Below are 13,723 nucleotides of genomic sequence, written 5' to 3' on the forward strand. Positions count from 1 at the left end.
CCGCCACAAAGTCTGCTCTCGCCGCTTTTTCCATGTTGTCGGTCCTGGGTCCCGTGGAAGCTACAGAAGACAACCATTTACCGCCTTTTATCGGCCATCTTGAACCGAACAGCTCATTTCGCGCCCTTTTTCAAGGATTACCCGTGCAGGAGCCATTGCGCGGCAAATATGAAGCCCGCTCAGATCTCTGCTGCAGTTTTGACCATTGTAAATACCTCGCGCATTATCCAGCAGTATGTTCAGTACCTGCAAAACCGAGCGAGAAAGCGACGACAGTGCGAGTACTATACTGATGGGGACATGGACACAGACGTTCCTAGATGTATGGCATGTGGCGATTGGGAGATCATGGTGGCATTGGGCCAGGTTCATGCCGTGGAACACCGATTTTGGGCCTGGGAAACAAGCACAGACTGGTGGGATCGCATAGTGTTGCAGGTCTGGGATGATTCCCAGTGGCTGCGAAACTTTCATATGCGTAGGGCCACTGTCATAGAACTTTGTGACATGCTGTCCCCTGCCCTGAAGCAAAAAGACACCAAAATGAGAGCAGCCCTCACAGTTGAGAAGCGAGTGGCGATAGCCCTGTGGAAGCCTGCAACGCCTGACAGCTACCGGTCAGTCGGGAATCAGTTTGGAGTGGGCAAATCTACTGTAGGGGCTGCTGTGCTGCAAGTAGCCAACGCAATCATTGACCAGCTGCTATCAAGGGTAGTGACTCTGGGAAATGTGCGGACCACTGTGGATGGCTTCAATGCGCTGGGGTTCCCTAACTGCGGCGGGGCGATAGACGGAACGCATATCCCCATCTTGGCCCCGGCACACCGTGGCGGCCAGTCCATAAACCACAAGGGGTACTTTTCCATGGTGCTGCAAGCACTGGTGGATCACAAGGGACGTTTCACTGACATCAATGTGGGATGGCCTGGAAAGGTGCATGACGCTCGCATCTGCAGGAACTCTGGTCTGTTTGAACAGCTGCAGGAAGGGACTTGCTTCCCAGACCAGAAAATTACTATTGGGGATGTTGAAATGCCTATAGTTATCCTCGGGGACCCAGCCTACCCCTTAATGGCATGGCATTAAGCCCTCTGCCCCCCCCTCCTCCCCCACACACACACCCAGCCCTCTGCCCTGAGCCCGCAGCCCCACACGCCCCCCAGGCCCGTGCCCTGAGCCGTGTGCCCCGAGCCCTGTGCCCTGCACATACCCCAGACCCCTGCCCTGAGCCCTGTACCCCCCTCACACACACCCAGCCCTCTGCTTGACTCCTTCACCCCCCCCCCACGACCCCAGCCCTGACTCTGGCACCCCCACACATACCCAGCCCCACCCCGCTGACACCTGCACCCCCCTCACATGCCCCCAGTCCTCTGCCCTGACTCTTGCACCCCCCCCACATACCCAGCACCCCCACACCCCATGCACCCCCCACATCCTGACTCTTGCACATCCCCATCCCCACCCCCACCCTGAGCACCAAATGGGAGCTACTGCACACACATCCCACATTCCCACCTACACCCCTCGCACCAAATGGGAGCTGCCCAGGTAAGTGCCCCACACCCAAATCTCCTGCCCCAACCCTGAGCCCCCTCCCTCATTCTAGCTCCTGGCCAGACCCTCACCCCCATCCCTGTGCTCAGTGCACTCCCACCCTCAGCTCAGTGCAGAGAGAGGAAGAGAATGGGCCAGAACCAGGGAGAAGGTAGGTACCCACTGTATGTGGGCAGGGCCGGGACCCCAGACCGGCAGCGGGCTGAGCGGGTCCAGCAGCCGGCATCCCGGCTGGCAGGAGCCGGCGGATGGAACCCCTGAGTGGCAGTGGGCTGTGGGGTCCCAGCCACCGGCCCTGCACAGCCTGCTGCCGGTCTGGGGTTCTGGCTGCCGGACCCTCCTTGCCAGCCAGGGTCCCGGCCGCAGGCCCCGCTCAGCCCGCTGCCGGCCTAGGTGAACAGAACCCCAGACCAGCAACGGGCTGAGCGGGCCGGCGGCGTAAGATCAACATTTTAATTTAATTTTGAATGAAGCTTCTTAAACATTTTGAAAACCTTGTTTATTTTACAATACAACAATAGTTTAGTTATATACTATTTAGACTTATAGAGAGAGACCTTCTAAAAAACATTAAAATGTATTACCGGCACGCGAAACCTTAAATCAGAGTGAATAAATGAAGACTCGGCACAGCACTTCTGAAAGGTTGTCAACCCCTGTAGTAGAATGTGCTTTTGGACATCTGAAAGGGCGCTGGCGCAGTTTACTGACTCGGTTAGATCTCAGCACAACCAATATTCCAATTGTAATTGCTGCTTCTTGTGTGCTCCACAATATCTGTGAGAGTAAGGGGGAGACTTTTATGGCGGGGTTGGAGGTTGAAGCAACTTGCCTGGCTGCCAATTTCGCACAGCCAGACAACAGGGCGATTAGAAGAGCGCAGCAGGGTGTGCTGCACATCAGAGAAGCTTTGAAACCCAGTTTCATGACTGGCCAGGGTACGGTGTGACAGTTGTGTTTGTTTCTCTTGAAGTTACCCGCACCCTATATATATGAAAGGAAATAAAGTCAAAATTGTTTAAAAACTGTTCTTTATTATTTGATGCACAACGCATTGAGAGAAATTAGAAGGTAGACTTGGGGGGAGGGGGTTGGGTTAGGGGGGTGGAGGAGGGAAGGACAAGTCCAGAAACCAAATCAAATGTTTGCATATGCCAGCTTTCTGGGGTTGAGTGTGTGGTTCCCCTTAGCCTCCCCCTTCGTGTTCTTGGGCATCTGGAATATGGAACTTGGGGAGGAAGGAGTTTGATTATACAGGGGCTGCAGCGGAAGTCTGTGGTCTTGCTGCCTTTCCCGCATTAGATCCACCATACAGCGGAGCATGTCAGTTTGCTCCCCCATGAGCTTGACCATAGTCCTGCCTGCTCTCATCGCATGCCTCCCTCCTCTCTTCGTGTTCCTGTAATGTTTTATGGGACTCCGCAATTGTTTGCCTCCATGCATTCAGCTGGGCCCTATCAGTGCGGGAGGACTGCATGAGCTCGGAGAACATGTCATCCCGAGTTAGTTTTTTCCGCCTTCTAATCTGCACCAGCCTCTGGGATGGAGTAGATAGGGGCTGCGTTGAAACATTTGCACCTGTGGGAGGAGAAAAAGGGAGGGTAGTATTTTAAAAAATATATTGCCGAGAACAAAGGGGGCACTGTGGTATGAGTAAGCCTTCACACACGGCCGGGCAACAGAATTCATCTTGCAGGCAGCCCCTAGGGGCACGCGGGGTTCTGCTTCTTCTGCATTCATTTCAATGCTTTCAAACTGCTGGGCCCCCTTTCCCATAGCAAGCAATGCCTGGTGGGTTTGCCATATAAAAGGAGGGCCTGCGGGCTCTCTGGGATGATCACTGCACACAATAACCCCCCCCTCCTCACCCTCCACCACATGGCTCTGATCAGGCTCAGAGCAGGAATGAGCTGAGCCATTTACTCTAAACGCGAACAACCCAGCACGGCTGGGTTCCCCCCCACCGCCTGCCCCCGCGTGGCTCCGATCCGGCTCTCACTCACCAGAAGTACCTTCTTCAGGGTCATGGAACAGGAGCCCGCCTTGGGAGTGAGGAGAGGCTATTGGATCCAGCGTTAAGATTAGTTCCGGCTAGGGGGGAAAACGGATTCCCCACTTGCCGCCTGTGCACTGTCCTCCTCCTCTTCGTCCTCCAATGTCTCTTCCTCCTTGCTCCGTGCAACTCCCCCCTTGCAGGTGTCCACGGACAGTGGTGGGGTAGTGGTGGCATCACCCCCCATAATTGCATGGAGCTCACAGTAAAAGCGGAATGTATGGGGCTGTGACCCAGAGCGCCCATTTGCCTCCCTGGCTTTTTGGTACGCTTGCCTGAGCTCCCTGATTTTTGTACGACACTGCTCTGTGTCCCTGGAGTAGCCTCTTTCCGTCATGGCCCTGGAGACTTTAGCGTAGGTATTTGCATTCCTTTTTTTGGAACATAGTTCTGCCATAACAGACTCGTCTCCCCAACATGTGATGAGATACAGTACCTCCTGTTCAGACCATGCTGGAGCTCATCCGCGAATCCGGGACTGCGTGATCTCTTGTGATGGTGGACTCTGCATGGTCGCCTGTGATGGTGGACTGTGCTCATGGTCATCTATGCTGATGGTGACCAAACAGGAAATGAAATTCAAAAGATCCTGGGGCTTTTCCTGCCCACCTGGCTAGTGCATTGAAGTTGAGAGTGTTGACCAGAGCGGTCACAAGGGAGCATCCTGGGATAGCTCCCGGAGGCCAATAACGTCGAATTGCGTCCACAATACCTTTAACCCGGGATTGCGATCTCGATTTAAGCGCTACTCCACTTGCCGAGGTGGAGCACAGAAATTGAATTAAAGAGCCCTTTAAATTGAAAAAAAACGTTTGGTCATGTGGACGGAATCATTTTTTTTCCAAAATAACTCGGCTAATTCCAAAATAACAGGCTAGTGTAGACCAGGCCTAAAAGGGCAACACCCCCCTCCCCTTTCCAGTATCATCTGGCGAGAGGGCCGAGCTGAGCCCTCCCCAAGGCACTCGGGGGTTCTAAAAGGAATCTTTCTTTGCAGTAGCAGAGTTGTCCGTGTCTGATGGGGGGAGACATTGGTTGAGGAAGATGATCTAAGGGGAAGCAAGAGCCAGACCCCTGGAGTCACAACAGAAACCAGCTGTGACCTGCCCTCCTGTCCCACCAGGGTGGAGCCAGGAAGACATGGCTGCTGTCAGAGCATGGATAGCTGTCTAGGCTGAGGCGCAGTGAGGAGACCCAAGCCAGATTGACTTTCCATCTGGCGGCTGCTGCTCCCAGGCAGGAGTCAGGCACCGGCGTATCCCTCTGACTCAGATCCCCCCATCTCACTGTCTGGTGCTGGCTCTTTTCTCCACGCACTAGCAGTGGGTAACCTAAGACCTGCAGTATATGGGTCAGCTCTGACTTCTCCGCTGCTTCAGCCAAGTAGAGGCTTCCTTTGAGACCCTGCCTGTAACTGGATTTTATTGATGGCTGGGTCGTTAATAACATTTCCAGCTGTGCTAGCTAAAATGAAGAGAAGGTGAATTGCATGCAAAGGCTCAGCAGGAGGTTCTCTCCCCACTTGCCCCATTGCCCACTTGCATTGCTGTCTGGGGGATGGGGGGCGAGGTTGGGGAGCACAGGTTCCTGGCTGCTGCCTGAGCTGCAGGTACCAGCCTAGTGGGCCAATGGCTCTGATTCAGTGCAGCAACTCTGAAGTAACAAGAGAACAATTCTCTCCATTTTCCCATTCATCTCTAGGCAGCCCTGGGCATCAGGTGTGTAACTAGACCCCAGCCTGACTCCAGACCACGATATCATCAGTGCAGTAGGTTCTTCCTGCTGGGCCCTGGCATAGGGACCTGCGGGATGCTGAGCAGTGTCCATGGGAGACACTAGGCTTTGGAGACTGGTGCTGACCCAGATAAAATCCTGCCCTTAGTGAAGCCCAGGAACCCATCCCCAAACTGCATCAGAAAAGGCACTTTGCAGAGGAAAACCGCCTTGTATGGGTGGCTGATTCTGCATCTCCTGTCGGCCGGCCCTGTAAGCACCATTCCTGGGACACGGCCATGGTGCAACGCTGACCAGTCTCCATTTGAAGAGTGAGCACAGCCAGGCTCAGGAACATTACCATGGCGCTGGAGAGTTCCAGCAGCGAATGACGCTGTCAGGACGGAACTAACCTGGGCCCCGTTGTTCCAGTCAGGAGAGAGGCTGCACTGCAGCCATATAGCCAGAGTCCGGCTCTTACAGAACTCACTGACTCCTCCCCCAGGGTCAGAAGGACAAAGGGCCTGTTCTGGCAGCTGGGGCATTTTGTTAGGAAAACAACACCTGTTATCCCTCCTGGGGGCTGTGCCCTTATGCGGTCCACCAGCCTGCGTGGCACTTAGTGCTAGATCTCCGTCCTTTCCCACAGTGTTCTCCAGCGGTCCTGGGCAGCCCATTAGACTCTTCTGCAAGATCAATTTCAGGGGAAAGTGTGAAGTGTACAGGAATGTGCCTAGACCTAATGGAATTGTGCAAAAATACCAGCAGCTGCTGCGTCTGCAGTTCAGACCAATTTATACCTTTCCTGTCAATCAGAACATCCCGGGAGTTACTAATGCAGTCAGGAATGTGAGAACAATATGCTCTGCCTGCCCCAATAACGTCATCAGTCAGCCTGTGGGAATTAATTACAATAAACCCCAATGGGGCAAATTAATCCAGACAGCTTCCCAAAGTTGCTGTCCCCAGTAAACTGTACAATAACCCCTGTGCTGTAAACAAACTGGGACCTAACCGTGACCACAGCTGCCTGTCATCTCCCTCCATCAATGCATTCAGCATCCTCAGCACAAAGACCTGGTTCTGCGAAGCACTGAGCTCCCATTTGAAGTCTGGGGAGGGCTGCCCCAGTTACCTTCATTTGAGATACTGACTCTGAGAACAAAAATCTCTTGGGAAAGGCTGCAAGGGCTCGTTAGCAATCATCAAGGGCAATTTAGAGCCTGGATCTGTGTTGCGTTTGCTTCGAGTGCAATACAAATCAGCAGGAGGTTGCAATGGACTGATCTGTGTGCTGTGCATTAGCCCTGGTCTACACTATGGGATTAGGTCAATTTTAAAATAAATGCGTCCACACAACCAACACTGTTCTGTTGACTTAAAGGGCTCTTAAAATGGACTTCTGTACATCTCCCCGGCAAGGGGAGTAGCTCTAAAATCGACCCTGTTGGGTCGAATTTGGGGTAGTGCGGATGCAAATTGATGGTATGGGACTCTGGGAGCTATCCCAGAGTGCTCCATTGTGACCGCTCTGGACAGCACTTTGAATTCCGATGCATTAGCCAGGTACACAGGAAAAGCCCCGGGGACTTTTGAATTTCATTTCCTGTTTGGTCAGCGTGGCAAACTCAGCAGCACAGGTGACCATGCAGTCCCCCCAGAATCATAGAGCGTAGAATGTTTCTACACTCCTGCTATCATCTTCGTCCCTGAGGTTATCACAGATTAGAAGGCCAAAAAAACGCACTTGCGATGACATGTTTTCCGAGCTCATGCAGTCCTCCCGCACTGATGGGGCACAGCTTAATGCATGGAGACATTCAGTGGCAGAGGCCAAGAAAGAATTAAGCGAGCGCGAAGAGCGGAGGCAGGACGCGATGCTGAGGCTAATGGGGGAGCAAACAGACATGATGAAGCGTCTGTTGGAGCTGCAGGAAAGCCAACAAGAGCACAGACCCTCCTCCCCCCGCATCCACTGTGTAACTGCCTACCCTCCTCCCCATGTTCCATAGCCTCCTCACACAGATGCCCAAGAATGCGGCAGGGGAGGCTCCGGACACCCAGCCACTCCACTCCAGAGAATGGCCCAAGCAACAGAAGGCTGTCATTCAAATAGTTTGATTTTTAGTGTGGCTACAATAAGCAATATCCTTGTCCTTCCCTCCTCCCCCACCCCACCCAGGCTACCTTGTCCGTTATCTCATTTTTTTTAATTAATAAAGAATGCATGGTTTCAAAGCAATAGTTACTTTATTTCGAAGGGGAGAGGGTGGTTGGTTACAGGTAATTAAAATCAACAAAGGGGGCAGGTTTGCATCAAGGAGAAACACACACAACTGTCACACCGAAGCCTGGCCAGTCATGAAACTGGTTTTCAAAGCCTCTCTGATGCGCAGCACACCTTGCTGTGCTCTTCTAATTGTCCTGGTGTCTGGCTGCTCAAAATCAGACACCAGGCGATTTGCCTCAACCTCCCACCCCACCATAAACATCTCCCCCTTACTCTCACAGATATTATGGAGCACACAGCAAGCAGCAATAACAATAGGAATGTTGATTGCGCTGAGGTCTGACCTAATCAGCAAACAGCGCCAGCGAGCTTTTAAACATCCAAAGGCACATTCCATCACCATTCTGCACTTGCTCAGCCTATAGTTGAACTGCTCCTTACTACTGTCCAGGCTTCATGAGCCATGGGAGCAAGGGGTAGGCTGGGGTAGGTGCGACCGCGTGGTGCTGCCAGCTGGGAGAGCAGCCTGAGGCAGAAGCCTCCAGCTCGCATGATATTCCAGGCAGGACTGAATCTCCATGAGACAAAACTTAAAGAAGAGAATGACCTGGAGTCTCTGGCTCCCATTCGGTGCTCTAAGAGGAGGATAGCCATGTCTGTCCAGTTGCCCCTGATCGACCTCACCGAGGTCTGCCAGGAGCACCCAGGAGACATACGATGGCTATCAGTCCTTCTGCACCATCCGCCACGAAGGCAAGGAGCTGCTGCTGTATAGCACTGCAGTACCGCATCTGCCAGCAGCACCCTGGAGACATACGGTAACGGTGAGCTGAGCGGGCCCCAGGCTTGCCGTGGTATGGCATCTGCACAGGTAACCCAGGAAAAAAGGCGCGAAACGATTGTCTGCTGTTGCTTTCATGGAAGGAGGGAGAGAGGGGGGCCTGATGACATGTACCCCAAACCACCCGCGACAATGTTTTTGCCTCATCGGGCACTGGGGGCTTAACCCAGAATTCCAATGGGCAGCCGAGACTGGGGAACTGTGAGATAGCTACCCACAGTGCACCGCTCTGTAAGCCACTGCTAGCCACGGTAGTGAAGACATACTCCGCCGACTTCATGCGCTTAGTGTGGACATACGCAATCGACTGTATAAAATCAGTTTCTAAAAATCGACTTCTATAAAATCAACCTAATTTCATAGTGTGGACATACCCTTAGTGTCAGAGTCCTTTGTCATTCCCAAGTTAATAGCGCCAAGATAGTGAATGTGGGAAAAAATTCTTAATGTCTTAGATACACTTCAAAATATTTCCCAGGCTGGTTCTTCTGTTCCCTCGTCCCCGTTTGCTCCCTTAAGCACACTAGTGGCAGATGTAAGGAGTTTACTAGATCGTCCATTTCATAGAGCATTTTTCCTCCCTAAATCTCCTCCCTAAATGACATGAGATATTTGAAATCTTTCTGTGCAATTGAACAGGTCCCTGCTGATTTTCATTGAAAGTCGATATCTCTGCAGTCTCAAAATGGAATGTGCAATAAATCAGCTTTGGGAGTTTTGCATTTTTGGTGGATTAAACTTTATTCATCAGTGGGACAATTTTTGATCTCCCATTGAAAGAGCCCTGTTGATGGAGCAGCTGTTGGGTTGGTTCTGGTACTGTGTGTTTGAATGGATCGGTTTGCCTGATTTTTCTTCCGTGATTTCTCTCAAGGTGGTAGTGCTTTGCCTATTTTGTAAATGCCGTGTTGTAAATGTGCAAGGAAACCAACCCCTTCTACATAGCTGATTAACTCTTCCTTTAGCTCTCCACCACTTCAAAGTTTTGAGGATGGTCTAAGGTCCCTATTGCCTATATGCTAAATCTTAGAGGGACACTGACCAGATTTTAAGACGTGTGTACATAGAAACATAACTAGGGCTGGGAGGGAAGCAGTTTTCCCATCTCATGAGAATTTTTGAGATTTCAAACATTTTTCCCATCCCAAATCAGGACAAAAAGTCAAATCTTCTCAAAGACCATCTGACTGATTTGGGTCAATTGAAACTTTTGATTTTGACCACTCTTCTTTTCTTTTTACCCTTTTCACTATAAATGAAGTTAAATTTTTAAATGAAAAATTATTCTGAACAAAACCCCCAAACTTTTTGTTAAGAAAATGTTGACATGGGACATCTTAACAATGTCAATACGTTTTGTCCATGTTTTTCAAGTCAAAACTGACCCTTTCCCATTAACAGTTTCAGTGAATTGGCTTTTTTTCTTTTTGTGAAAAAACATTTAGTCAAATTCCTGACCAGCTGTAATGCAGTGTAGTTGTAGATGTGTCAGTACCAGGATACTAGAGAGAGAAGAATGGCCTGAAAAAGGGCTCTGTGTGGCTTGAAAGCTTGTCTCTCTCACCAACAAAAGATCTTACCTTGCCCACCTTGTCTCGGATGTAATTATAACATTCCTTCAGCTTGGACAATGTTTCTCTTTTGCTTTTAGTTAGTTTCATGTTCTGATTCTTATGCACTAGCCCAGCGCTAACACTGCAGTGGACACTTTACTTAAATACGTTGTTGTTGTTTTTTAATCTGAAACCCTTTTTAAAACTTCATGGTAACACTTCTTTTGGTCTTAGGTTTTCTTGAAGCTGTTTTTTTCCAGCATCTGCTTTCAGGGATAGACTTGCTCTGCCAGTGTTGCTTTAAGAAAGAGGCCCACGATCAAATCTCTACAAATAGCGATTCCAGAATATTTCGCTGTGTGCTGGTGCTTGCATTTAGCAAGAGCATCGTCCTTCCAGTTTAGTGGGATAAGCAAAAGAAGGAATGAGTCTAGCTGCTCTGCAGGCTTCAGCTGGCGTGGAGAGAGCTCTGGAGCCGGAGGAGGTGCTCGGCTGCGGATTTAATTGCTGGTTATTTATAGAAGCAGGGAGACGGAGGGGGGAGTAATTAGCTCTGCAACCAAAAGTTAGGTGTGTATGTGTAGTCTCCCCTCTCCCCACATGCCTCGTGCTGCGGCAGGATGTCCAGCCGCGATCCCTTCTGCAGCATGGCATCGGGCTTCGGCTCCAGCTCTGCCATCTATCAAGCACGTGAGGCGGGAAGGGCGAGTGTGGAATTAGTCAGGTTACCTGCAGAGGCAGAAGAGTCGTTCTCCTGGCCTCAGCCCTGTGGTGAGACACCTGCACTCTGCTAGCTGCCACCATTGGGTCTGTGATGAATGATGCAAGCAGGATAGAAACAGAGCACACAGCAGCAGCAGCATTTCACTGCTCCCAGCCCCACCGTTCCAGTAAGCAGATCTCTGGCTCGCCCCTTGTACCTCTTCCCTTTTCATGGCTCTGTTCTGTGTGTCTCACACCTGAGATCTAGGCAGGGCAGAAAGCCCAGCTTAATCTCCGCCAGTATCTGGAATTCAGGGATGTCCGATCTCAGCGCCATTGTTATTTAAATCTTCTTGGAGAGAGTCCTTTCAAAGCTATGGCTGTCTGCACTATCTCAACGCTCTCTATTCTCTAGGCTGAAGATCTGCCCCAGTTCCAGCCGTCAGTGCAGCTACACGAGTGCAAACCTGTAGTGCAGACAGGCAAGCCCATATCGCTCCCAGGCAGCTTAGCACTGCTAGAAACCAGGGCAAGCTGCCGAGGAGCCAATCATGGCGTAGAGCCGTGGTTCTCAACTGGGGGTCCACGGACTGTGTCTAAGGCTTAGACTGAAAACTGACTGAACAGAATGCAACGCTATGTACAGACGATCGATTTCCAGTGGGGTCCGCACCTCATTTGAAATTTCCAAAGGGGTCCGCAAATGAAAAAAGGTTGAAAAGCACAGGCCTAGAGCATCCTTGCCCGTGTGTGCTAGGAACTGCATTGCTGCAGCTCCGCTGGTGGCAGTAATCAGAGCGAATGTGCAGTGCAGACAGTGCCCTGGAGAGGGACTCTTGCCCGGTGTTGGACAGGTCAGGTCGGTTCACCTCTAGGTCTGCACTAGGTAGGCTTGTACCTGGCTTTTCAAGCTGCCTTGTTCTCCATCAGCCACCTGGCATCACGTCCCCTCTGTCCCCTGGCCCAGGAGTTGTGCACTCAGCCTGTGGACCCTCGGAAGTGTGCAGTCACACCCCAGAATGAATGGGGAATTGGAGCGCTGCTTCCCTCCGATTTCGTGTGGCCCAGGAAGCAGCTGTTTTCCACCTTGCTATTCATAAAGCTGCAGGCCGAGCGGGGCTGGTGGCCTGTATGTGGGTGATCAGACTCAGGGTGTTGAGTGAGTCTGGCAGTGGCTGGAGGCCCCTGTCTCTGGTTCTTGAGTAACCCCATCGTGCTGACGGTTGGAGGCGCTGAGCGAGAGGGGCCCGCCCTCGGCCGGGAAAAGGCTCCTTGAGGGTGGGTTGGAAATAGAAGGTAGGCGGTGGGGGAGGATGCCGGGCTCTGCTCTGCACAGAGTATGTTCCCTTTGCTGAACCGTTTCACGTCCGAGGATTGGTGTTGGTATTGACACAGATCATTTCGCCTGAGTGCTCTGAAGAGGGGATGTTTTAGTGGTCTCCGTGCGCCTGGCAGGTGTGGGATTGCTGGCCCTGAAGAATGAATTCCACTGTTCTCCCCCCAGAGACAGACACACACTTCGCTGCTAATGTGCCTCGGCCCAGACCTGGAGGGACGCCCCCTACGAGCCAGAGGGGAGTCAGGTCTCGGGCTGGCCTGGGTGACTGGTGCCAGCTCTAGCTCTCGAGGTGAAGGTGTGGCTGTGCACACAACGCAGGATGCAGCTGGGAGCTGTCAGTCCGTGCTGGTCTCCAGGTCACGCTGTTCCCAGCTGATCCTGGCCACACTAGTCGAAGCCCCCCAGCCCCGGTGATGTGATGCAGAGCGTAGAAGCCAGGCGTGAACCGCCCTCTTCACCTTAACACTGAAGTTAAACTGAGAGGGCAGCGTGGGCAACACACTGTGTGTGAGCAGATCCAGCCTCCCCCTGCAGGCACGCCCCCTTCACTCCACCCCACCTGGCAGCAGTCCCCGCCCGCCTGGCCATTCCTTGGTAGCACCTGCCACACACACTGCCCCGTTGTTTTAAATGAGGTTTCCTGCAGCTCCCGCCTGGAGGGGGATGGGAAAATCCAGGCTAAGGAGGGGAAGAGTCATAGAATATCAGGGTTAGAAGGGACCTCAGGAGGTCATCTAGTCCAACTCCCTGCTCAAAGCAGGACCAATCCCCAGACAGATTTTTGCCCCAGATCCCTAAATGGCCCCCTCAAGGATTGAACTCACAACCCTGGGTTTAGCAGGCCAATGCTCAAACCACTGAGCTATCCCTCCCCCCTAGACTAGAGTGAAGCACAAGGAGTGGAGCTGGGGTTGCAGTGAGCTCTGCTCTGGCAAATTAGAGCATTCCCTTCCTCTCCAGATCTCTGTTCAGGACACAGTCACCTCGGAGAGGCTGAGGGCTCAGCAGTGGAAGCCAGGGAGTCCGAGGTTACCATGGAAGTTAGGTGTGGGAGAGAGCAGTGTGTACGGGGATGGCTGTGCAGTGCGACACGGTGGGAACGCAGCTAGGCCATACTGTCTACATGGAGATCACTGTCTGCCAGTGTTTTTGCTGGAAGCCCATTGCTCACCCATTAGTGCAGGTGTCTAACTCTCTATTCCCCCCTGTCTGCATTAGGTAAACTTCAACGAGCCGCTTTCCATGCTGCAGAGGCTGACCGAGGACCTGGAATACCACGAGCTGCTGGACAAAGCCGTGAAGTGCGAGAGCTCCACAGAGCAGATGTGTTTCGTTGCTGCATTTTCAGTGTCTTCCTACTCAACGACTGTGCACCGCACTGCAAAGCCGTTCAACCCCCTGCTGGGGGAAACCTACGAACTCGACCGGCTAGATGAGCTTGGCTTCCGATCGCTCTGCGAGCAGGTATGGGCAGGGCTGCGGGAAAGGGGCTCTTCATGTCAGTCTTTCAGGAGCACTGTCGCATTCTTCGAAGAGCAATTCCCTGGGGCTCCCCCGGTCCACACTGGTCCTGCTTCCATTGCAGTCAAGGGGCCCAGCAGTGGATCCTACACAAGTAACTCTTGCAGAAGGCAGAAGCAAAACGTGCATTCCCCAGGGTAACAGGGTGGAAATGATGGGGAGACCACGGGGAGGTGGGAGCTGGGAGCCTCTCCGAACATATCAAATCTAGAAT

The 13,723-nt window shown here is 52.2% G+C and overlaps 1 protein-coding gene across 1 annotated transcript in view; it reads left to right on the forward strand.

Annotated features, from left to right (window-relative positions):
- Positions 1-13,723, forward strand: part of OSBP2 (oxysterol binding protein 2) — a 367,014-nt gene that overhangs the window by 323,277 nt on the left and 30,014 nt on the right. Inside the window, exon 8 of the mRNA XM_054006309.1 lies at positions 13,207-13,452. Coding sequence (XP_053862284.1) covers positions 13,207-13,452 — 246 coding nt within the window. The remainder of the gene's footprint in view (positions 1-13,206; positions 13,453-13,723) is intronic.

Source organism: Malaclemys terrapin, chromosome 16 (genome assembly GCF_027887155.1).
Source record: "Malaclemys terrapin pileata isolate rMalTer1 chromosome 16, rMalTer1.hap1, whole genome shotgun sequence".
In the NCBI taxonomy this organism is placed as follows: domain Eukaryota; kingdom Metazoa; phylum Chordata; order Testudines; family Emydidae; genus Malaclemys; species Malaclemys terrapin.